At 48.6% G+C, this 25,040-nt stretch overlaps 1 protein-coding gene across 2 annotated transcripts in view; it reads right to left on the minus strand.

The window, feature by feature from the left end:
- Nucleotides 1–3,324: 3,324 nt before the first annotated feature.
- The window catches only part of LHX6 (LIM homeobox 6), a 39,601-nt gene continuing 17,885 nt past the window's right edge, over nt 3,325–25,040 (minus strand). Inside the window, exons 1-6 of one of the 2 annotated variants that reach the window (XM_077835926.1) lie at nt 18,814–18,847; nt 10,191–10,291; nt 10,002–10,097; nt 7,232–7,406; nt 5,250–5,353; nt 3,387–3,407 (exon numbers count right to left, since the gene is read on the minus strand). In XM_077835926.1, the coding sequence (XP_077692052.1) occupies nt 3,387–3,407; nt 5,250–5,353; nt 7,232–7,406; nt 10,002–10,097; nt 10,191–10,291; nt 18,814–18,847 (531 nt within the window). Of the gene's footprint in view, nt 3,408–5,249; nt 5,354–7,231; nt 7,407–10,001; nt 10,098–10,190; nt 10,292–18,813; nt 19,035–25,040 lie in introns of those variants that run through there. The other variant, XM_077835925.1, reaches the window with a different exon arrangement.

The following is a 25,040-nucleotide window of genomic DNA, read 5'->3' on the forward strand; positions in this document are numbered from 1 at the left end:
TCTTGGTACAGTTGAGTATTTTCCATACACAATAGTTAGCTCTAAAACTGCACAAGCTGAATCGCTTCCAGTTCTTCCAAACAATTTGGGCTTAAAACGTCCGAGTCTGATTTCTGCAAAGCTGCTGTGGCTACTTACTGAAGAGATCTTCCTTGAGTGTGAGTTGTACAGCGCAATACTCTCGACACAGCTAGTGGTGACTCCACTTACACAATATATATTTGGTCAGAAATGTCTACACATTAGCCCTGTGCTTTGCATTCTGATCCTGTCAGTGGTAACAGTTAAAAGAACTTTGATGTACAGTACATATTACAAGTCAAATTTGATCAGTAACTAAGTAGTTGTTTAGCAGACATATTCCGCAGTCTCCCGCTCATAATGCTGCTGAGACAGAAGAGAAATGCACCAAACCTTTGTCTCCCTCAATAAAACCGTGTTGTGGAAATCTCAGTTACCATGGCATGTGGGGTCAAGTTACAGTCTGGAGTCTCACCTTCACCATCTTAAACTGAACATCTACCCATTACTGTATTACACTAGTTCCATAACAAAACATTCATTAGCATGAGCAAGCAGAGATGGGGGAGAAAGTGGCCCTTCCAAGCAGCATGTCACCATCAATGACATTTCATGTGGACACAGACCAATTCACTGCAGCCTCGCTGTGACACATACCAACAATCTGAACGCTCAGCTGTTGCCGTTCTCTCGCTCGTTGTTAATACAAAAACAAAAATCTGGCTGATCGTTGACTGGTAGAAATTTGCATCTGTTTTCATTCACCTCCTCAAAGGGGCAATAATACTGAGTTCTGGAACACATTAACCAATCAGATCACAGATGCAGCTGGGTAGACACCAGTCTCATGATGGTTGAATTCAATGGAAACTATTATTAATCTTTCAGGAGGTGAATAATAGTATTTTATGGACTTCTAACTTCATCTGCCCTTTCAAATGTTAAAGTGTGGATACAACGTCTAGCTGTTGGGTACAGTTGGCCTAGCTGAATTATCATAACAATAAATATCTGCAACGAGACATATTGACTTGTAATTTCAGCAAATCTCAAGATGTGTTTTTGCTCAGTTACTTCTCCGATCAATAGATCTTGATATTCACCTCAACAGAAGTCCATATCTGCTCATTATGTAATTTACTTTACAAAGTTACTTTGGTGAACACCACCTCGCAATGAGCTAGACCCACATGCCCAGAAAGCTTTGTTACAGTGAGATAACAGGGTACAACTAGGAAAGGTGCTGCAGTGCTGGAAATACTCATTGCCTAATGGTAGCATGATGGCTGCCATCTTGACTGAAACTGGAAATTGAACCAGGGACCTCCAGAGCTAAAAGCAGGAGTCTCTGCAGCTTGAGCTATAAAGCCAGGTTGTATAGCTGGTGGACTCAGCCTCTGTGGATCAGGCACAGAGAGGGACAGGTCTCACACACTGATGGGTCATACTAGGACCTCACATTCTTGGAAAAGCTGCCTTCAAATCTCACCAGCAAGGTTGGCTGGAGCACTCACAGGAGAGAGATTTTGTTAGGGACCAACTACTAATTTCAAATATTGTTTACCTTTTATTATTACTATCTAGGAAGGATCTTTGCAGTGTTTCTTTCCTGGCTCGGGACCGGGTTGTTGAGCCCTTACTCAGTGGTTGCAATGCGACTGCTCGTGAGAGTAAGCACTCACCAGAATGGGGTGAGTGCTCTACAGCCTGGCCCTTTCTGAGCTGTCATTTTGAATTGTGGCCTAGTCAGAGCATTGTGCTCTCACCTCAATGAGCACTAGCCAGGAGTAGCCGTGAAACACCGGAAATGGGGTACAACAAAGACCGAGGTATTCATGAAAAAGAAGCTGCCAGATCTAGCAGCATGGCCCGTTTAAAAAAAAAACACGCTGTTCTTGCCTGCTGCATGAGCTCAGCCATCACTTGTTCCTACTGGCCCCCTGTGTGCAGTTTAAATTAGTTAGTGTCACTCTCACTATATTGAAAATGTAAAGCAAAAGATGTAAAGTGATCTCTTAGAAGTTACAGGCTTAATTCATGCACCACTGGGACAAGGGAGCAGGAACTGAACCTCTGGGGCCAGCAGAGGCTGATGAGCGCTGGGGGCTGATTCACAGGAATCCCGCCACCAGGAATTCCACCAAGTAGGGACAGCTTTAACTAGCTGCTGGGCCACCAGAGGAGTCCAGCTAGCAGAGGCTGCGTAAGGGATATGCTGAGTCCTACCCACTCTCCTGCAGGACAGTGCCCGTTTTTGTTTGGATGTAGGCTAGCTACAACATCTGTGGAGTACTGGTGTACAGAGCCCTTGTGACCATTCTCACTGGCTAAACTTTTGCTGCTAGGGTTCTTCTGCTGGGGTCTGTGTCAGAGTGAATTAAGCCCTGTGTATTTAAGACACAACTTTCATCTGGAATTTTAGTAGTGAAATGTATTGTTTCCTAACCCCAGTGGGCACAGTGGCCAGCAGTCTGGTGCAGATACACTCCTGGGATCACTCATTCAGGAGTGAGAAATGGCTCCAAGGAAAAGGCTGCCAAGAAACAAAAGATGTGGCTGATGGTCCTTGGGATGGATGTGTCTCTAACGCACTGAGAGCAGGAATGACAGTCAGGAACCTCTGAGCACTAATCATGGCCATGATACCCACTCCCTTTGTGAGCCTGGGGAAGTCATCAACCTCTGTCCCAGTTTTCCCACCTGTAAATTGGGGAGAAAGAGATTTACTTACCTACCTCGCAGGGAGAGTTAATGGATTAGTGGTTCTAAATCTCTTTGAAGATGAAGGGCCATATTTCTGGCTGGCATAATTCTATTAACTTCAGTAGAGTTGCAACCAGTGGTGAATTTGGCTCAAATGAGTGCTAAGTGGCTGAGCTAATGGGCCTGATCCAGATCTCATTTACAGTAATGTACATCAGGCGTAACCTAATGGAACCAACAGTGTTACACTGGGGCGAGTCAGAATCAGGCCCAAGTACTTTGCTCCCTCCTTTCTTTGTATTGTTAGGTAATAATCAATACCACCTCGGGCTCAGCATGTAATGATCTTTTCCTGTTCCAGGACGCTGGAAGCAACAGTGAAAGTGCAGTAGGGTCACTAACTTGGGCTGTGCATGGCAGTGCCTTTGGGGCTCATTGTCATTCTGCAGGTCCACAAGAAACAAGCAAAAACCATGACTGTTGGCGGTGCTGCTGGGAGGCAAGAACATTGGCTGTCAGATGCTGTCGGTGCGAACAGAATGCTGAATTGAGTTTCTCCTGCATGACTGATCAGAACTGCCTTCGATTGAACACCGTGTTTCAGCGGCTGAGGGTCAGCGGTGGTGGGAACGCTATGGACAGATGAGGAAGAGTTCGCGCCGTCAATATTGAAATAGGATGACCTAGCGGGAAAAACGTTAATGGAGAGTTAGCTACTTTCAAAGACAAGCCAACGCCTCAAGAGAAACATGTCTTCAGGGAGCAGTTGCAGGCATGTTTCCCAGCTGGAAACCAGAGGCTCATGCAATCAAGGATTTTCCCCCATCAACCAACCTTTTTTAAAAACTAAAAACATGGTTTGAACTTAAGCTTTAGTGACCCTTTCTACAGAATAAAGTCACTTCCTGAAAGAAGAGTTGTCTTGTGTAGATCAGTAGTTAGGAACAGGAGATTATGGGAATATGTTAACAGCAGCCTTCATTTAAAATGAGCTTTACGCCAAGGGCAGATCTTTAGCTTTTCAATCATAGTACACCTTATGCAAACTTCATGTCAGCAGTTATTTTGTTTGCTCTATGGTAGCCTCTCATACAGCCAGTCACTGAGGTGTTTTGTTTTGTTTTTGAAGAATAAGATCAGGACTTTAACCAATTTGTTTTTAGTCTATCTACTCACAATAACAGAGCAGCCTGGCCCAACAGTACAATCTGAGTGAGCACACACATGCTTCTCTTCACTGCAAATGGAAACAGGGCCCTAGGTTTATTTGTGTAGGGTCCTCCCTCATTTCTAATTATCAGTTGAATCCTATTACAAATCACATGTTTGGAAAAAGACACCACTTTAAAGTGACACGGTGTGGGAGGTGACACGGTGGGGGAGGTAATAGCTTTTATTGAACCAACTAAAAAAATATTACCTCACCCACCTGGTCTTTCTAATATCCTGGGACCAACGGGGCTACATCACTTCAGAGTGACTGTTTTAAAACGGTGAGTAGCATTTGGGACAGCCCTGTACCCTCAGCATCTGATCCTGAGACATTTCTTAAGCAAGTAGTTTAAGTGGCAAGTAGTTTAATTGAAACCAGTTGCATGACCTGTACGAGTAGGGTTTGTGTGTGTAAGGCCATCAGAACTGTTTATCAAAGAGTTTGATAATCCAGGGCTGCCAAACAAAATACTGAATGCTTAGAAAGGACAGAGCTCAATGTCTTCAGAAATGGGTGCTGAAAGCTGAAACCAACGGGAGCTGAACACCCCAGGCTTTTGAAAATCAACCCACCATTGAATTGCCTAAATAAAGCTTAGGAGCCTAATTTTAGACGCATTTTTGAAAGTCTTGGCAGGAGGTAAAATGTTTATTTGAACAGTAAGCCACACACTGGACATGGTCAGTGTTCAGTTGAACCACACTGGTTCATATCCAGTAGTTTTCTGTTATTGTTTCGAGACACAGTAGCCTAGTATTTAGGGTTGGAGGGGTTTTTTTTAGTGATGCCAGAGAGTCTCCAGGAGCATTTCTCTTTCATGTTAACTCATGGAAAACTGAAAGGTCGTGGATGGCAAAGGCCTTCTCTACTCAGAGTTAATGTGAATGCCCATTCACCACAAACCACATGGAAAGCTGGGTAATGAAGCATGAGAAAATGCTCATTACTACACGGAAAGGGAAGAGACCAAACAAATGGGTGATGGTGGATCAGGCAGGACGAATCAAAATACTCCAATAAGTCTAAGTGCAACAGCCCAACACATCACAAGAACACCAGGCGCTGAAAGACATACAGACAAAGGACATTTTGTCAGTGGTTGGTGAGTAAATCAAGGGTCACCAGCCATGGGGACAGTAGGGGTGAGCTGATAGCAGCTGGGGAGATATTTGGATGAAGGAGGGGTGTTGGTGGCACCAGGAAATAGCTTTCATCTGACAACAGGCAGCACGAGGCTGTGGCAATTATATTATACACAACTTTACTACAATTAATGCTTGGACTCCACGCCTGGAACAGGGACTACATTTACCTTCTCACCCCTATTAGATAGTGGTCCTTCCATGTCTGCTTTGAGGTGCACTGGTGGAGCAGTGTAGGGAAGTCTACAGTGCACTTGCCCACACTGTACCTGACCTGTGAATGAGAAGAGGGCTTCAGCCTCTGTGACCTTCAATCAATTATTCTTTGTGCCAGAACTAAATTAGTTGCCATTATGCTATAAATAACACACACACACCCTCTAGGCTAGGCAGCCAGGATACTGAGCAAGACATTGATCCGGACTGAGTAGTAGGAGGAAAGTCCAGGAAGAGTAACTTGGACATCCTTGCTTTGTTTCCAGCATACTGATGCTTAACAAAAATTAGCTTCTATCAAGGTGCATATGGATCAAAAGAGAGGGGAGAAAACCTTCAGATTTTCTTAAAAGCAAAATGATCCAGTGTAGTCATTGTACCCACGTTAGCAGCCCATTAATGAAGTGGGTGTTCTGGGACCCACCATTCACAAATGATTAATCAGCACTTAGAAGGGTAGGAAGAAAACTTCTGATCCCATTCATGGGAACAAGACCACTACATCTCCAAATTAAGTAATAACTACAGGGTCATTAGCCATCGTCCGCAATTTACAAGGAAAATGGAAGGAGGAATAATGACCAACGTGAAGCCAATACAATGACCTCAGCTGAGGATGACTGATCCTATTGAAAGACCATAACTAGGACTTCTCCTTTATCCATTCCCTTCTCCACCTCTCTGATTCTCTCCACCACAGCTGGCATTAAGCTCTTTGGTCTGCTCGGCTGAATAGACCCTTCAGAAAGCTCCAAAGGCCAGAGAGTTTTTCCAGGGGCCTTTTCTCTATAGGGAATCAGGCGCTCCCCTGACCATGGTCCACAATTAATAAGACGTCAGACCCTGCAAAGAAGAGTATCTGCACCATTTGTGCACTGTACGTTCACAAGGAGGTTCTTGATGGCGGATATCTATGCAATGGCACCATTAACTTCTTTGAACAGACCTTCTCTTGCTACAAAGCCCTTACTTTCCCCAGTAGCAGGGTTGCCAACTTTCTACTTGACCAAAACCGAACCCTTGCCCCACCCCTCCTCCGAGGCCCCACCCCCACTCACTCCATTCCCCCTCACTAACTCACTTTTCACTGGGCTGGCCCAGGGGGTTGGGGAGGTGGTGAGGTCTCTAACTGGGGGCCAGAAATGAGGAGTTCAGGGTGCAAGAGGGGGCTCCGGGCTGAGGCAGGGGGTTGGGATGCAGGACAGGGTGAGGGCTCCGGCTGAGGGTGTGGGCTCTGGTGTGGAGCCAGAGATGAGGGGCTTGGGGTGCAGGAGGGTGCTCCATGCTGTGGCTGAGGGGTTTGGAGTGCGGGAGGAAGCTCCAGGCTGGGGTGTGTGGGGGAGTGCAGGCTCAAGCTGGGGATGCAGGCTCTGGGGTGTGAGGCCGGGGATGAGGGGTTTGGGGTGCAGGAGGGAGCCCCGGGTTGGGGGCAGGACTCAGGGTTGGGACACAGGCTTACCTTGGGAGGCTCCCAGTCAGTGGCGCAGCAGGGCTAAGCCAGGTCCGGCTCCTAGGGGGATGTGGAGGTGTGGGGGGGTGGCAGGAGGCTCCGCGTGCTGCTCTCACCTGCAGGCACCGCCCCCAGCTCCCATTGGCCATGGTTCCCGGCCAATGGGAGTGCAGAGCCGGTGCTCGGGGCAGGGGCAGCGCGTGGAGCCCTGTGGACCCTGCCCCCCGCCTAGGAGCCAGACCTGCTGGCCACTTCCAGGGCGCAGCCCGGGGCCGGACATGTAGGGACTAGCCTGTCTTAGATCCGCAGGACCGCCAACCAGACTTGCAACAGCCTGATCAGAGGTGCTGACTGGCGCCACTAGGGTCCCTTTTCAACTGGGCGTTCTGGTCAAAAACTGGACACCTGGCAAGCCTACCCAGCGGGCCCATCTCCCTTTCTGCCCCCGCCACGTACACTACACCACGTGGTGTGGTTGACACTTACTCTCTATGTATCCGTGCAGGGTTACCATCCTGGCCCTCTCGGGGCTGCTAAAGGGAGAGTAGTGGATGTCATCAGAGAGCGACGAAGGGATCCGGGACTGGGGGGCTCCAGAAGGCGGCACCGTGTGCTGAGGTGTGTGCTTTTTATGGCGCGCTCTGCAGTTTTGAAACCAAACCTGCAACGCCAACAGAAACCAAACCATTTGGGTCAAGCGAGATCTGCACTGAGATTTGATCGATCACAGAGACCACAACAGACCTGGGGCTTCCTTTGAATTCTGTGCATGGGGAAATCTTCCCACCACCACGCTGTGCTGACCTCGCCGCCTTTATTTTATATGTTAGAGCAGAAGTTTCAACGCCGTGAAGCATGAGCGTCAGGGCTCTTTGACTGCGTTTTTACTATTAATTTGCCTTGGCTCATGAAATGACACAATCCAGCTTTAATGCAATGATGAACCTGTTGGGCTTGATGCTGGAATCACTGGGTGAAATTTCATGGCCTGTGTTATACAGGAGGTCAGACTAGATGATCATAAAAGGTCTCCTCCGGCCTTAAAATCTACCCGTTTTTAATGGAGAGCTACCAACTGTTATCTTGGTCTTTCAGTGCTCAGAACCAAGCTCAGTGGAAGCACTTGGTAGCAATATTGTAACATCTTAGGAAGTTCCCCTACCATGTTCCTGACCAGGACTTTGGAACAATCAAATAAAAAGACGTTCCCCTTTGCCAACGGTCCACCCCGGGTTTCACACGGAGTCCAGTGCATGCTGAGACAGGACGTTGTGTGTGTCTCTTCACTGCAGAGTGAACGTGGGCGATTGGCACGAACATCTGAGCTCCCAGGTTAGCCTAGCCCTGCCTGAGTTTAGCGGCCTCCCTGGCGCGGCACTCACCTGTGTGTGTCCCCAGAACTTCTGGGGGCGCATCCCAGAGTCCTTTGTGCTGCAGCAAGCTGAGCCACTCTATGAATCCTCCCCAGTGAGTCGGGGGGAAACCTGTCTTCTTGTCTTTCTGGGCACACAGGGAGAATTGTGGGAAGGCTTTGGAGGACTATCATACTTAAGTGCTTCACTGCAAAGCGAGTGAGTTACCATTGTGACTGAAAGCCTCACTCAGACTCAAGGTTTGTGTGTGTATGCAGGGGGGGGGGGGAAGGAAGAGGCATTGGGGCAATGCCTGGGTTAACTCTGCAGTGGAGACAGACTCATACTGTACAGCCAGGCAGTACAGACCGGTCCAATGAAACCAATAGGTGTGTATCTCATTGCTTGGATTAAAACAACACCCAGTAACCTCTGGCTGTAGTTAGGATGCTGAATCCTGCTTTTTCTGCTACCATAAGATACACGTGAATGGCCATTTTTTAAAAAGTGCTAAAGTATTAATTTTATTTCTTCCTTTTTAATTTTTTTCAGAGGTAGGTCAGAGTACAAATGTTCCATGACTCTGAGAAACCCTCTCTCTTTGGTGAAGAATGTGGATATTGGATCACAGAGAAGGAAACATAAGTGTTTCACACAGGATTATGCTTGACAAATTGTTTCCTGATGAAAGGTCCTTTTTTAGAAAAAAAAAATCTGCACATGCAATTGCCCAATGTATAGTCCACTTGGTCGATAGAAACTTATTATTGGTCTTGGGGTTATTAAAGAGCCCTGTAACTGAGGTTTGAGCTAGATTTCATCCTACTAGACATTTAAATTTGCCTTTGGCCAGGCAAACATGGATGAAAGTCGCAGGTTTGTTTTAGACTTTCAGGTTTTTCTTACATGCAAAAATACGTCAGTAAAACATTAAAGCTGAGAATATAAATCCACAAGAGGGACAGGATGTTCAAGGTGAGATTCCTACAGGAACCGTACTTACTGCTTGCATAGGCAATGCTACTACTTAGCTGTTATATAGAGCTTTTCATCCGTAGATCTCAAAGTGCTTCATCATCCCCATTTTACAGATGGGGAAACTGAGGCACATAGCAGTGACATGACTTGCTCAAGGTCACCCACCAGGCCAGTATCACAGCCAGGAACAGAATCCAGCTCCTGTGCTCTACCCACTGGGCAGCATTTCTATCTTACTCTCTATCATTATTACCTTCACTGCCTTGCTGCACAATATATACAGTGCACCCTCACTGTGATGGCTTCTGCAATTTCCTTACATATTTTCCTCATGGCTGTTGAAGTCCCCCCACGTTCATTTGAAAACCTCACCCTTAATGTTTTCCAAAGTTTCACCTGTGCTGCTCCTTGGTATCATTCTATTCAATGAAATGCATTGAACAGCTAAAGTTTCTTCGTATTGAGGAGTGTTTGTTCTTGGTTGTCTGGACTGATTTTCAATGACAAGATAAAGTGGTTGGTGCCAGTATTAAAAGCAGCTCCCCCCCCCTTTAATATATTTGCACTGGCTTGGAGCTAGACTTCTTTGATTATACAAATTTGAAAAGAAAAAAGAAGAGAAGGGAAAGGGGAGGAAAGTGGGAAATGGGAGAGGGCGGGGGGGGGAGAACAGTGCTGGTACAATTAACGGACTCTGCAATCAAACACATGCACCTTGGAGCCAGCACTTGCTAGATCCAGCTAATCCAGCGTGGCAGTTCCTAGCAGTGACTCAGTGATGGTCACTCCTACCATGCGTAAGACGACTGTGGAGATTTAGGCTAGTGATTCCCATGAATCTCAATGTGGCAAAATCCCCAGTACAGCATGGCACTAAGTAACACTGCAAAGCATCAGAAGAGCAGAGCTTCTCCCCCAACCCTTACCTGAATGACTCTCCTACTAAGTCCTGTCATATCTGCCAATTTCTGAAGGGTCTGTGCATCTGGGTTGTTATCCTGAGCAAACTGGGCCTGCATGACCTAGGGCAGATGGACACAGGGAGAACAGTCACCTGGACTCATCCAGCAACGTAACCCTACTCCAGGCAGAACCCCACGCCAAGGCCACTTTACCTGCAGCTGCTCCGCGGTGAAGGATGTCCGCGCTCTCTTTGCTGGTTTGGGTTGGCTGTCTTGCTCAGACGGGACCGCTCCTTCTAGCGTGATCCCATTGCCTGCAGGGAGAGAGGACAGTTCTGAGCACACATCTCTATGGTTTGTGGCTCAGTCTGTTTGCACATGCGGTTGCTGTATATGGTGGAATGCCAGTTAGAGCCCACTTACAGGAACCCAGAACCAGTCGTCTAAGAGAAGGGGATTTTCTCATACAGCCGGAGCAGAATTAACCCCCTCCCCATATGACTGTCTGGGGAGGTCACTGAAAACAGGAGCTTGCCCAGTAAGGGAGAGTTCTGGGTTGACGGGATTTGGGCTACTAGTTATTTTAGGTCATGCAAAGTGATTCAACTCCCCGGGACCTGACGCAGTGCCCCATTATTCAAGTCAGCTCCCATTGCAGAGCATAGGAGCTTGGCCCGACTGCAGGATCAGGCCCTGACCTTGATGCACAGCCCAAGCTGGGGAATTCAGGAGGAGCGTGGGAAAGAGAAAGAATCAGGGCTGGAGCAGTCACTGCACCTCTAGATCCGCCCCAAGCAACACAGACCCTGTTGCCCAGCCTCGCGCCGGAAGCCCCCGCAGAGCTGGGTTCCCTGGCATACCAGGGCTGTGCACTTCCTGCCTGCTCCCACGTCCCCCACCCTGGGTTTTGGCTCCCCTGCAAGGCCTCACAAGGGGACAGGATTCCCCCACCCCCGGGTGTTTAACATGTGCAGAAATCATGCGCTTGCAAAGCTGAGTCCTGCGTTAGCTACTGATCCTGGCTGGCAATTAGCACAAGCACCAGCTGCAATCTACAGCCAGGGGGAGACATTTCCCTTCCAGCAGGTGCCGAGTGTTTCCTTTTGAGGAATATGAAGTTCTGTGGTTCAAACAGGTCTCGAAGCAGCATCCTACCAGGGACGTTAGCAAGGCAGGTCCTCTCCTCCTTGATTAACATCTCTCTGAAACGTGGCCCCTATTGCCAAGCACCTCACAAGATTTATCCTCCCAACAACCTGCCAGGGCTGTTATCCCCACCGTACAGAGGGGGATGGAGGGCACAGAGACACGAAGTTACTTGCCCAAGGTCACACGCAATCTGTGGAGGAGCAGGGAACTGAACCTCAGTCCCCTAACGTAAGAGCGGACATTCTGAGTCAGACCAATGGTCCATCTAGACCAGGATCCTGTCTTCCCACAGTGGCCAATGCCAGGTGCCCCAGAGGAAATGAACAGAACAGGGCAATAATCCCCTGTTATCCGGTCCCAGCATCTGGCAGTCAGAGTCTTAAGGACACCCAGAGCATGGGGTTGTGTCCCTGTCCATCTAGGCTAATAGCCATTCATAGATCTATCCTCCATGAACTTACCTAGTTCCTTTTTGAACCCGGTTATATTTTTGGCCTTCAAAACAACCCCTGGCAATGAGTTCCATAGGTTGTGCATCATGTGAAGAAATACTTCCTTATGTTTGTTTGAAATCTGCTGCCTATTAATTTTATCAGGTGACCACCTGGTTCTTGTGTTAAGTGCAGAGGTAAATAACACTTCCTTGTTCACTTTCTCCATACTACCCATGATTTTATATACCTCTGTCATGTCCCGTCACGTAGTCAGCCTGCAACATTAATGTTGGCACTAAATAGTTTGAATAACTCCTGCACCAGCTTTGTATGGGCTGGCAAGTTCCCAACAGAGCGACACCACTTAGCACTGATGATCTCAACTTGGCACCAGCAGGCGTCTTTGCACCGTCTCCTCCAGCCCCAGGAACAGTTCTGATTTATCTAAGGCTAGTGCCTAAGAACCCCAATCAGGATCCGTTGTGCTAGGCGCTGTACAAACAATATAAAAAGCAGTCCCTACCCTAAAGAGATCCCAGTCTGATTAAGACGCAGCACAAGTAGGTGTATCAGGTAACTGGGAGGAAGGGGGCACAGTAACAAGGACAAGCATTTAGATACCATACCAGCCGGTATCGGTAGGCACAGCAGAAGCAGGTCTCTACATTCCGAAGCTCTTGACTCTGAGCACTGAATCCAGGCCACATGGAAGTCATTCAGGGGTTAGCCTGGCCCTGGATGTTTTGCTTCCTTGCGGTACCTATAGCTCCTGTGCCAGCCTGGCCCAGGTGCTGGCACTAACTATGGGTGGTTCAAAGTCAGAACCAAGCCCCAGACGCTTGCCCAGTGGTGACCCTGCAGTGCCGTACTGGAGAAGTGCTGCCCGGCTACAGCTGCTGTCCTTCAGCTGAGACACTCCAGCAAAGGCCATGCCGCTCCTCCCTGCTGACTGTCGAGCGGGAGGATAAAGGTCTCATGGCACTTTCAGAAGGATAAACCCTGAATCCTGGGCAACATCCCCTCCGTCAGTGAGCAGGTTCTAGTGCTCCTGGCTGTTGCTTCAGGTATAATCATTACCCCACTGCAATCCACGGGCAGCATCTACTGTAACTTTTCAGTTTGCAAAGTCCTTTGGAATCTCTTTGGTAGTTCTGCTCTGCTGATTAAGGTGGGACCCACCACAACAAGAAGGCTCAGTGGGGAGAAAAAAAATTGGGGTCGGAAAAGTCCTCTTTGTTAGCTCTCCTGGAAACCTGAACATTGTAATGAGTTAAGCGAGTGCCGAGAAACACTTGGGGCGTGTCTCGTGAAGGAGATGTGGCTTTACTGACAGATAGCCAAGTCCCCAGCTACACAGCAGAGGAGTCCCTGTTTGGGGGTCTCAGGGTGAAATTCCCCAGCATAAAACTTACACACCACTCGAGTCCCACTGAAGTGTAAAGTGGGGTGGGAGTGGAGGACATTCACGCTGCCAGCACGCAGGAATCGCACCATCCATTGCCCCTGCCCTGCACTAGCTCTCTGGCTAAAACTAGTCGTTTCCATGGCTAAAAGACTATTTCTGCCATGTAAGTAGTTTGTGGGGGGGTCTTTCCAGCTACTTCTGCCCCCCAAATCCTCCTCCCATGCGAGGAATGTAAACCCCTCAGTCCTAAAGTCTGGATCTAGGATTCCTACAGTGAGCAGTGAATAAGACCTGCGGTGTTGGTCATCTGGGTTCCCTGCCCTCCCCGGCCATTGTGGGGTGCTTTTCTGTGGGGTATTTCCCAGGACATATGCAGCTAAACCACTGCAATGAGGAAAACAGGAGAGGAAAAGGATATTGTGCGTTTGATTCATGCACGTTCAGCCAGAATCAGTTTGCGTCTGAAATACAGAACCAGGCCGTGCCTTGCCAGGGCCCACCCGGACACAAAGAGCTTTAGGGAGTGGGCCTAGGGCATGAGGTCACGTCAGGCCCCTGGGGAATATTAGAACCTTCATCTTCCACAAAGTCCTGGAAATGGCACCCACTATAAGACCTGCTTCTACTAAGTGATTCCTGAGTGCAGTGCTCCCTCCAGGGTCCTCAGGCACACTAGGGCTGGCCGTGCTCAGACTGGGTGGGTGCCTGAAGCGGGGTTCAGCAGCTCCCCCTTCCCTGCATCAGGAGCGGTTTGCTTTGTAGGCTGCACCAGGCTGTGATTGTCTTGGCCCACACTGAAGGGCTTTCTCAGCCAGTTTGACTTTTTCCTATAGGATGATGAATGGGATTCAGGCTTCAGCAACATCTGTTTATTTTTCTTATACATAAAACCTCATGTGCAGAAGAAATTGCTTTGTAATTACTGGGGTGGGGGAAATGTGTGGCCCTCTGCAATTCTCCAGACGTTGCTCCTCTCCACACCTTTCCCATCCTCTCCTCAGGGTTTCCTTGTTTGGTTCCAGTGCAGGAAACGCTGGCTTTAAGCTGCAGAATCATGCGGCATACCCGCTCCGCCCAGCTGCCACTGGGCTTCCTCCTGCTGCTTGCCCTGCATGGCTGGTGTGATCTCCCTTTGGGAACAACCACGCTGTGCCTAAGCGGCAGGAGAGAGACAGCATCTCAATTGGTGTAAACTGGGGAAGCTCCAACCACTCCAACAGAGTAATGGCCATTTACACTAGCCAGAGAGCCAACCCATTCATACCGGCTGGGGATCACAACATTCAATATCCCCATGTCAGGACAAGTGGCATCTTCCTCCTGTAGTCCCCTTCCCACCAAGAGCTAATCCTAGCAGACACAGCAACACACCCGCATTGTTAAGAGCAGCACTGTACCCCAGGCATCGGTCTGCCATGTGGACTGACGTCCCGCAAACAAGCATCCCAGAGTCAGGACCCTCCCAGGCGGATTTGACATTTTGTTTTCATCTCATTGCTTAAACCTTGTAAACACTCTGATTGTTTTCATGTCATTCTGGGTAATCGTTTCCACATGCAGCCGAGGATGGTGCACCACATTCACATCCCTCAACAGCGCATCCGCCCGAGTTAAACACACACCGGCCTCCCCAGCAAACAAAAATAAGAACAGTACTTAGCACTTCGGCAGTGCTTTCATCTGCAGAGAGCTCTGATGTTAATTAGAGGGTAATAAATGGCAGGGGAAGGCACTGGGGACAAGACTAGCTCCCCCATGTGAAATTCTCTTATTTAAACTTCTCTTCCCTCCTCCCCCTTTCTCCTCAGCCTCTTCTGTGCTCCAAGAGTTTGGTGGAAAGATATGAGAGTCCATGATCTAGGCAAGAAACAAGCACCCTGTGAGCTCTCCTGATCACTCCTAGTCCAGTCTAGTAATGATCCTTGCACACAGCTCTCCCACACAGTCTCTTTGTTAGCATTAGCCCTTTGGTCTCCTGCCTAACTGCAGCCCACAGAATAGCCTTAGTTTCTGCAGCACTAGGGAGGCCCCAAGGTTCTGCCCAGGCCAGGAGAAATTGTCACCCTAGGAGAAAATTAAGCTTCATTGAAAACCACTGTAGCACAATACAGTTTGAATCACGTAATTGAGCTAAATGAATCTGCTTTGATAAGCAGGCAAGAACTCCAACACCATCCCTCAGAAAAACAGGCCAGCTGCATGAGGCCACGTGTGGAAACAGGAGCAAGGGTAGGCCATGATTCCCGACTCACCCACCTGCACTGTACCATGGGAAGCGTTCCACCCAAAAGCGTCTATTAAACCTTTACCTTTGCAGAAAGACCCAAGTGCGTCTCTCCGTCTCAGTACAGAGATAGCAGCCAGGGCTGGAGGAGACCTACCAGACTGAGCCACACAGAACTCGACAGATAAGATACATGGGGCCAGATCCTCTGCGGAGTCAGTCCCACTGAAGTCAAGGGGCTGCGCCATTTACACAGCTGGGGTCTGGCCATTGCTCGCCAGAAGGCGAAACAGAAGTGCTCTCAAGGCGTCTCAGTTCAGAGTCAGACACTCTGCAAGCACCGCCCACAGGCCTTCTGCTGTGCCCTGTGAGACTGACCAACCTGCTTTCACAGCCTGCTTTTATCACAACCTGTCTGTGTCCAGTGGCACCCTGGAAGGGCTCAAGCAGGGTTTCGAAAACCTTCATGTGACTCCCTGCACCCGACAGCACCTCCTCTGAGCCATTCGTATGGGAATAATGTTCTGTCAGCCTCATGACAGGGGTTTAGCTTCAAATGAGCACTTAGATCACAAAGCAATTCCTGCACCCTGCTGATTCCTGGGACCATTCCTTCTCCCCTTTCAGAAGGCCACCTTCACAGGTGGTAGGTCTTCTCCAGTAACAATTTCACTGGCAGCACAATGACTCTGCAGGCATCTACACCTCACTCCACACAAGCAGTCAAATAACAAAAGCAAACATTCAGCAGGCACCAGGCCACGCCGCAGTTTGCAGGGACAGACACTCAGCTCTCATGCTGGGGCAAGAGGAGAGGACAGTCCCAGACTCAGCATCAGGAGAGGCAGTTGCTGGGATTGGCCAGGGCTCCCTGGGGGCACTAGGGCCCTGGTAGAGATGCTGCCACTGACCCCTGCCGTCTTCGTCTTGACTAATGATAATTCCCTTGTAATGGCATAAGCACTCGTTCACCTCCACCCATTCTATTGGCCAGGGACACTGTGATGCTCACGTTATGGGCATCTAGCTAGCATTTCCCAGGGCATTTCCTCACATCTAGCTAGCTTTCCCAGGGCATTTCCACCGGCCTTTCTGCATCCAGACCATTGCGTTACACATGGCTTCTGGCTGACCTTGGCTGTGAGAATACTACTGGCTTATTTGTGATAACTGCAATGTGCAGCACCACCTGAAGACATTGCTGTGGGCAATTCTCCCCAGCCACCCGAGAGGGACGGTGTTCTTTATCTCACTGTATAAATGCTAACTATTATATGCCCGTATTTTCTCACATAGCTGCGTTATCGCCTAACCCTCAATATGCCACATAGATGCAGAATGTCTGAGACTGGTTTTTTGCACACGTAATGTACAGGTCTGTCAGCTGGGCACTAACAAAGCACAGCTCGGCCCCTCCCACTCTGAAATGCCCAGCCAAGGAACAGTGCATCAGCTCTTACTGAGTTGAGAAGCTGAGGAAAAAAGCAGGACAGTGCTAGGCTCTCTCTGGCGTTGTGAGCTTGCGTCCTCTCCAAAGCATTCTAGAGCCTTCACCAAAAACTTTGGCGCGAAAGCAGTTTAGATGGCTCCATCAACACCAGGTTTAATGGCAATAACCTGTAAAATTGCTACAGGTTCAGGGACACAGACGGTGTCCCTGACCTGACACTCGGCTCATGCCCATGGCACAGTCACAATGCAGCTTAAAACCCAGGATATGCCACCTCAGCAGCTCGCCCCATGGCACAGTTACAATGCAGCGTCTCACAAGACTTGCTGACTTCAAGGTGAACTCACCAGGGACGCAAATCCTAAAGCTGAATGTCATCAGACTCCAAACATCCCAAGTCACCCACCGACCAGCTGTGCGTAATGCACGAGAGCTAGGGACGGTGCTCAAACAATCCAACTTTTCAACCCTTGGGCCTTTCATTTGACTCCCCACATGGCCAGCTCCTCCACATCATCCATGCCGAACTTCGCCATTCCCACGAGAGCCTCTTCCACCCCAGCCCCCGGCATCTCACAGTCCAGCTGCCTTGTTCATTTCCAGCAGCCAGTTCTTACTGTATTTTATTGGTATAAAATATAAACATCAGCACTCTCCAGCCCTGAGTGCAGTCCAGCCCCGCACTGCCCTGTGTTCGATTAGCTCAGCCAGTTGGGTTCTTTCTGTGTCCATTTGAATGTTGCCACTCAGGAAGAGGGAGCTGGAATTAGTTCAAGGGGAAGGGAGCTGCTCCGTTTTGCATTTGACCTCTGCTGCTCCCTGAGAGGTGTGGGACTTGATTGAGAAACCAGATCCTTGCTGTCTCGCTCTCCAATTGTGCTTACAGTAAGGGGAAGGTCAGCGCGCAGTCCAGCACAACTGGGAAGTGGCAGGATCCGTGGGAGGGCAGGGCCAGTGGAAAATGAGGGGAATGTTTGGTCTGACTGCCAGGTTTCCCATCTTCTAGATTTATGACTCACCGACTCAAAATCCCTACTGCTTCCTGCCCCGCGTGCTACAACGGGAGACCAGCAAACCCAAGCAACAACGCATCCAATCAAAGCCAAGAGTGGGGCCTCCATTTCCTTGAGAGAGAACTCTCGGCGCCCAGGCCCTCCCGTGCGTTTGGGGGCAGCAGAGCTGAGAGAATGACAGCACCACCCCTCCCCCCGCCTAGTGCTACCACAAAATCTTTGCCAGATTAGGCCCCTCAAGGCTCTTCCAGGACCTCAGTCACCACTTTGGATCCTGCTGGGCTCCTGGTAGCCTAGGGAAACGTCTGCCTCGGGCCTCCTATTGGAAGGCCAGGGAGGAGGAGAACAAAGGGCTTGTTTTGCTCCCGGGTGGCACCTAGACATGTCACCTACACACAGATAGAGCCCCAGGGCAGTTGGGAAAAGCGGCAGCAGTGGGAGGCTCCAAGGCAGGAGAAGAGGCAGCAGACAGCATGGGGCGGCTGTTCGCAAGGGGTGGCCACTTCTCACCCAGAGCAGCAGCAGCGGCATGGAGCTCAGCGCTGCCGGGGGTACAGAGACTAGCAAGGCTAGTGGGAAACAAATAGGTTAAATTGGCCATGCCACCCCAGTGGGAGGTTTAACCCTGTGGAGACTGGGCACGTCTCTGCAGAATCTGGAAAACACCAGGGCTCTAAAGCAAAGGCTCAAACTCTGCCCTGGGGCACACACAGGCCCCCGTCCATTCCGGACGCATCTGAGGGTGGAATTTTGCCCACAGAGAACTTGCCCACCAGGGATGATGAGGTTGGTGTTTGCTGCCATCTGGACTGCCCAGCTTTCTAGGTAAGCCTCATCCAGCCAGGGTTGCTGGAACAATTTGTATAGTGGGGGTGCTGAGAGCCAATGAACCAAACTGCAAAGCCTGTATATGAGGGAAACCACTTCAAGCCAGGGGGTCCAGCAGCACCCCCCGCTCCCAGGGGGTCCAGCAGTGGGCTGTTTGAACTGGCCCTAGCATCAATGCACACAGAGATGGGCTAGCACCATGGCTTAGTTACCTAGTAAAGGAACAGGAGGGGAAGGCGGGGAAAATCCGCTTATTCGGCCATTCTACTAACATGGAGGGTGACATTCTCAGGAGAGAGCGGTGCCAGCGAGTATCCCGGAGGGTCTGCATACCATTTTCAGCTGCTCGCTTGAGGTTCTCTATCATTGTGTCATAGTGAATCCGGCACAGCACTTTCTCTTCCACCAGGCCAAACTCCTCGCCAGTAGACAGCTGCCTTTTACAGGAGAAGCAGGCAAAGCAGGCAAGATGGTAGGCATTGCCGCGGGCTCTCCTTACCCAGTCGCTGGCATAGATCTGCCTGCCGCAGCGGGCACACTTTGTACCAAATCGACTGGAAAAAAAAAACAAACACAGAGAGAAAGGGTGAGAACTAAGACAGGCTGCCGCACCGTGATTGTCATTCATCTGTATGACGCCCCACCAGCATCAGTGGGGCACGCCACACAGACACAGGCTCAGAGACAGTCCTTCCCTCAGAGAACTCGTGCTCTAAACAAACCAGAGGAAGGGTGGGAGCGGAAAGCGATGCCCAGAGAGGCCAGCTGACTTGCACACAGGAGGTTAGTGGCATGGCTCTTGACTCCTGGTCAGTGTCTTACTGCCTCCCTGGATTGTTGCGAAGGGATGGCTCTAAACACAGGCCAGCTGCACACGGACTGGAGTGAACACCACTTACCTAGCTGTGTGCAGCGTTATTGTCACCGTGACAGTCCCAGGACAAGGTGGGGGGAGGTGCAATACCTTTTATTGGGCCAACTTCTGTGGGGGAGAGAGACAAGCCTGAGAGCTTACCCAGGCCAGACCTGAAGAAGAGCTCTGTGTAGCTCGAAGGCTTGTCTCTCTCCCCTACAGAAGTTGGTCCAATGAAAGATATTCCCTCCCCCACATTGTCTCACCGCTGACGTAGGCCTTATCACTCAGCACTGTGCCATGGGCGTGCCCAGACGCCACAGGCAACAGGGTCAGAGAAATCCTTGAGCTAATAACCGTTCATGGTGCATTAAGCCAACCAACCAAAGCAAAGGTCCAGGAGATAAATTTGTTTTGGGGTCCCACAGCCATTAGTAGAGATGAGAGAACCCCACGTGTATTCATCTGTTAAGAATTCACGAGAAATCTCAGCCCCTCCCCAGGAGAAGAGGTCCACCACGGACACTGGCCATCTCAGCTGAGAGGCGAGGGATGGGCCACGGAGAATGAATTCTCCCCCCCAGTCAGGGTTAGGTGCACTGCCAGTGAGGGGCAGCATTTATGGTACTACCTGGGCCTCCCCTGTTCTGGGAGCGAGTCCTTTATCCCCCAGGTGCCAAGCCAGCACCTTTCAGCACATTCACTGCAAAGAACCCGAGAAGGAGGTCAGAAGCTAGAGAAGGTGGACTGTTGGAGGCTTTGAGAGCCCTGTCCCAGGGGATCGAGTAGGGCAAATGCATCTGGCATTCAGAATAGGCTGTACCACCAGCTGGGAGCAGGGGATTCCCAAAGCATTCGGTGTTGGCCCAACTCTGCTCTCATTTAAATAAATGGGAATGAAGCAGAGTGTTTTGGAAAATACCTTCCCCACCACCACCATCACCACGGTGAAATGGTGACCCCATGGAAGTCACGGGGGGGTTGCCCATGGCTCCAGTCGGGCCCGGATGTCACCCATCCTGCACACTATCACACAGGGCTCCAGTGAGAGTCAGTCTCAGGAAACACTTCGAATTATTAGATCCAAACAGTTTAGTGAAATTTAGAAAGTTCCAGCCCTGAGAAAGCCAAGCAAAAGGGCCAGGCAAGGTAGTGACCTCAATAGGTTTCTTGGGGTCAGAGACTCAGAGGCAGAATCATAGGACTGGAAAGGACCTCAAGAGGTCATCTAGTCCAGTCCCCTGCATTCATGGCAGGAGTAAGTATTATCTAGACCATCCCCGACAAGCATTTGTCTAACCTGCTCTTTAAAATCTCCAACAACGGAGATTCCACAACCTCCGTAGGCAATTTATTCCAGTGCTTAACTACCCTGACAGTTAGGAAGTTTTTCCTAATGTCCAACCTAAACCTCCCTTGCTCCAATTTAAGCCCATTGCTTCTTGTCCTATCCTCAGAGGTTAAGAAGAACAATTTTTCTCAGAAGAGAAATAGCATTAAAGGTCTGATCGAAAGCCCACTGAAATCAACTGAAAGATCCACCCCTGGTTTTGGATCAGGCATTTGGATAAGAGTTGAAAGTCCGTCTGTGGCAATTGCCTAACAGATGATAAATTCATAAACAAGCAGTTGAGGTAACGTGGTTAAATGAATCATCTTTCAAGTCTGTGGGCTTTTTATTTTGGTCTTTGTCAATGTGACATTAGGATGGGAAATGTGTAAAGCTGGTCAAAAAAATAGTTGACAACTTTTTTCCTTCTAAATAAGCCGGTTTTATTGAAACTGAAATGTTTCAAAAAAATTTATCCGTTTGGGCTAAAGTTTCCTTGGGAAGGTTTCCCAGGCCCAAGATGGAATTCCTGTGGTGGGGAGGGGGAGAAAGAGAGCCCAGAATAGTCATATTGCCTAGTGGTCGTGACACTCATCTGGGGTGTGGGAGACTTAACCCTGGGTCTCCCACATCCCCGTTGAGTGCTCCAACTACTGGCTTTTCTGGAGTCTGTCTCTCTTGAAAAATTTCAGAAGGTCAGCACTGAAACAACAACATTTTGAAATCTCAAAAATTGTAGCTACATGGAATTATTGTATTCCAGCCAGCCCTAGACATTTATTAGAGCCGTTTTCCCCATTCCAGTGAATGGAACCATTTTTTTTCAAATATTATATACATCATTTGCTTTTTTTTAATTTATAAATAAAAGTCTTTTCACTGATAGAGGAAGAAAGTCGGTTGATTAACGTATGCCAAAAATGTCATTTCATGTTATGTCCTTGAAAAGGCAACAAAAGTTCCCCAAGTGCCCTGTGTTCTGTGCTGTACGTCTAGGACTATTCTTCGGTTTATGCAGAACCCAGAACGTCCATTGACATCCATAATGCCTGAGGGGTGCAAATCTCTGTTGCTTGCAAAGGGTTCTATAGTTTAGAAGAGAGAATCAATGTGAAATCCTTAATATACAAATGTCCCATTCAACTCCCCAGAGAACAGGAGACTGTTGGGGGACCATTAAATCCAGCTCGGTGAAGTCCAGTTTGCATTTTCCTTCTGATTTTTTCTTTTAAATGGATGTTTATAGTTCTTTAACAAAGTGCAAAAACCAAAAACAAAAAAAACACCCAAAAAAACCCAGCAGCAATGAAATGATGGAACAGACTATTCTTTGTGACAACAGAGTTAATGTCAGTCCTGAAATTATTCTCATATCAGATAATGTTTCTTTCATATACAGTCTAGAGATATTATTGGGGTGAGTTTTGTTGCCTTTGCCTAAAGCATCAGCAGGAGACAAAGGATACAAGACTAGATGGGCCATCTAAATCCCTGCATTATAACCCCAATAGAGATCTGGCATCAAATGAACTGCTTGTGTGTTCTGCTATTGCGGTTCCCATTTTTCAATATTTAAATGTGGCAGGTTAGCCATGCCCGAGCCGAGCCAAGCGCTTTTGCCACCAGTCTACCAGCTACAAAGGGCCAAGAAGGTGCAGAATACATTGCTTCGTGTGTATGTCAATTCTCAGTCTCTTACATCTGCATAGCTCAAACTTCCTTTCAGTTTTGTTCAACAATCTGAAAACATCTGCTCAGTGTGAAGCAGCAGTCAAAAAAGCAAACTGAATGTTAGGAACAATTAGGAAAGGGACAGATAATAAACCAGAAAATATCCACATGAGGAGAGATTAAAACAACTGGGACCGTTCAGCTTAGAAAAGAGATGACTTGGGGGGAATACGATAGCAGCCCCTAAAATCATGACTGGGGTGGGGAAAGTGAACAGGGAAGTGTTATTTACCCCTTCACATAACACAAGAACCAGGGGTCACCCGATGAAATTCACAGGCAGCAGGTTTCAAACAAACATAAGGAAGTATTTCTTCACACACATTTCTTCACAGATAAATTCCTGGAGGACAGGTCCATCAATGGCTAATAGCAAGGTGATCAGGGATCCAACCTCATGTTTTGGGTGTCCCTAAACTTTTGACTGCCAGAGGCTGGGTCTGGACAACAGCAGATGGATCATTCAAAATTGCCCTGTTCTGTTCATTCTCTCTGAAGCATCTGGCACTGCCCAAAGTTGGAAGACGGGCTACTGGGTTAGATGGACCATTGGTCTGAACCAGTCTGGCCGCTCTTCTGGTCTTAATCTGGGATCTGTTTTATTATTGGATCAATTTTTATTCCCAAAGATTTTTGGGAAACAAAAAACCATAAGACACTTGCAAACCCTTCATGTTTCCAGACTCATCTCATGGCTCAGAGCAATTTCAACCATTTCAGCCGTATGATATAAACCGATTGTTAATTTAACTACAATCCTCACAGAGCTACCCCAGACTCACCACCCATCACCTGCGCATTGCAAATCCAACCCTGCCCAAACAACCTTTCACATTCTGTGCTGGCTAACGCATTATTTCCAAGTATTCTAATGGCCCACAAGCTCATTGCACTCCCTGGAGCGACTCCACCCACCGTGGTGGAGTTCGTTCCAATTTACACCGGCGTTAGTAAAAGCAGACGCAGGTTCTCAGTGCATGAATACCTGCAGAGCTAGGGTAGAGACACTGGGCTAGTTAGATGGGACAAGACCGGCATCTATTCAAATTACTAATTACGAAACTATATGGGAGGAATAGAAATGTCTAAATTTCCGAGTCTGACCATAGCTGACCAGAAAAAAAAAAAAACAAGTAGGCTGCCAAGAGAGGACACTTTACGCTGAAGTTGCACAGAGATCTAGCTCATGTACTTCAGCTGGGAACATTGGCTGGCAAGAAGTCAGTTTACAGTTTATATAAAAGCACAAACAAAAGAACTGTGTTAATTTTTTTCTATTCAGAACTACAGATCATTCCTGCAACTTGGATTACTTGGAACAATGTGCTACGTAAACAAGCTTACACACTAAACTGTCGAGAAATAAGGGGAAGGGTCAAGCTTAAGCCAATTAATAACACTCTGTAATGCCAAAAGTCTTAGCCCATCTAATCACACTTCTCCTCCAGAGCGCACAAAGCACTTCATAAAGCCAGGAGAGTTTCATTATCCCATTTCACACATGGGAAACTGAGACAAGGGGTGCTAAAGTAACTTGCTCCAGGCCAGTGACAGAGCCTGAATTCCCTATGCATTGGGAGGCGTTACCATTTGAAATTCAGGCAACTATCCAATCAGTTACCTCCCCTGCTCTGCCCAGCTGCTGAAGCTTAAAGACCACCTGGTGTAATGGTGCAACCCCGGGAAACTGCAGCTCAGAGAAGAAAACCAAAGGCTCAACCCTGCACCCACTAAACTCAAGGAGAGTTTTCCACCGATTTCAGTAGCAACAGGATCGGGCCCCTTGGACTTTTCCACAGATCTGCTGGCTTTTTCTGACCCCCAGCCGAAATTTAGGAGAGGTTTGATTGTGACATTCCTTGCTCACCACAGCCCTGCTTCTCCCCATCCCACCTTAATACTAACTTGACAAAAGCAGACTTGATACTGGGTACAAATATGGGGTACAGAAATGTCTGGCTGTTATTTACCGACCAGGCTCATGCAATCTTTCAGTGATTTAATGCAGTCTGTAGGCCCAATCCTGTTGCCACCAAGACTGACGGTGTAGCATATCAGAATAGGGTAGTATCCCTTTGTATAGTTTGAGAGCCCTCAGTGGTGCTCACTGTGTTCTAGGTTTGTTTAGAAGCCTGCCAGAGCTCCCATGTGTATTCGCAGCCAGGCTTCACATGTTGTGTACAGCTAGTAGCCATGATTATTTGGAGCCCACAGAGCCCATGCATTCATTCCCTCATGTTGTTTGTCATGTAAAGTGACAACAGATGGCAAAACTCTCAGGCACTTCCGTGGTGAGGGAACAGGGTTTAGAAGTTTAAATGAACTTTCCATACTGGACTCCAGCACTCTGCCAGGCACTCAGCTATTGGGGAGTGACGGGGACTGCTCAACAGATTGACAGACCCTCACACCTTCAAAGGGCTGGCTAGTTACAGTCCCTTCTTCCCCTGCACTTACGTCAAGGAGGGCCAAATCCATACACCAGCATACCCCTCTGCAAAGGCCATGCAGCTACATTTCTAAACCAAATCAGAGCCTTTAAAAAAAAAAAGTCCCCCCCCAAAATACTGAGAGAGGGAAGTTTACACTGCACCAAAGCCCCTGTAAAAATCCCTAATCTTGGAGAAGCTGCATTCCGGAACAATA

This window comes from Eretmochelys imbricata, chromosome 16 (assembly GCF_965152235.1).
Source record: "Eretmochelys imbricata isolate rEreImb1 chromosome 16, rEreImb1.hap1, whole genome shotgun sequence".
Taxonomy (NCBI): Eukaryota; Metazoa; Chordata; order Testudines; family Cheloniidae; genus Eretmochelys; species Eretmochelys imbricata.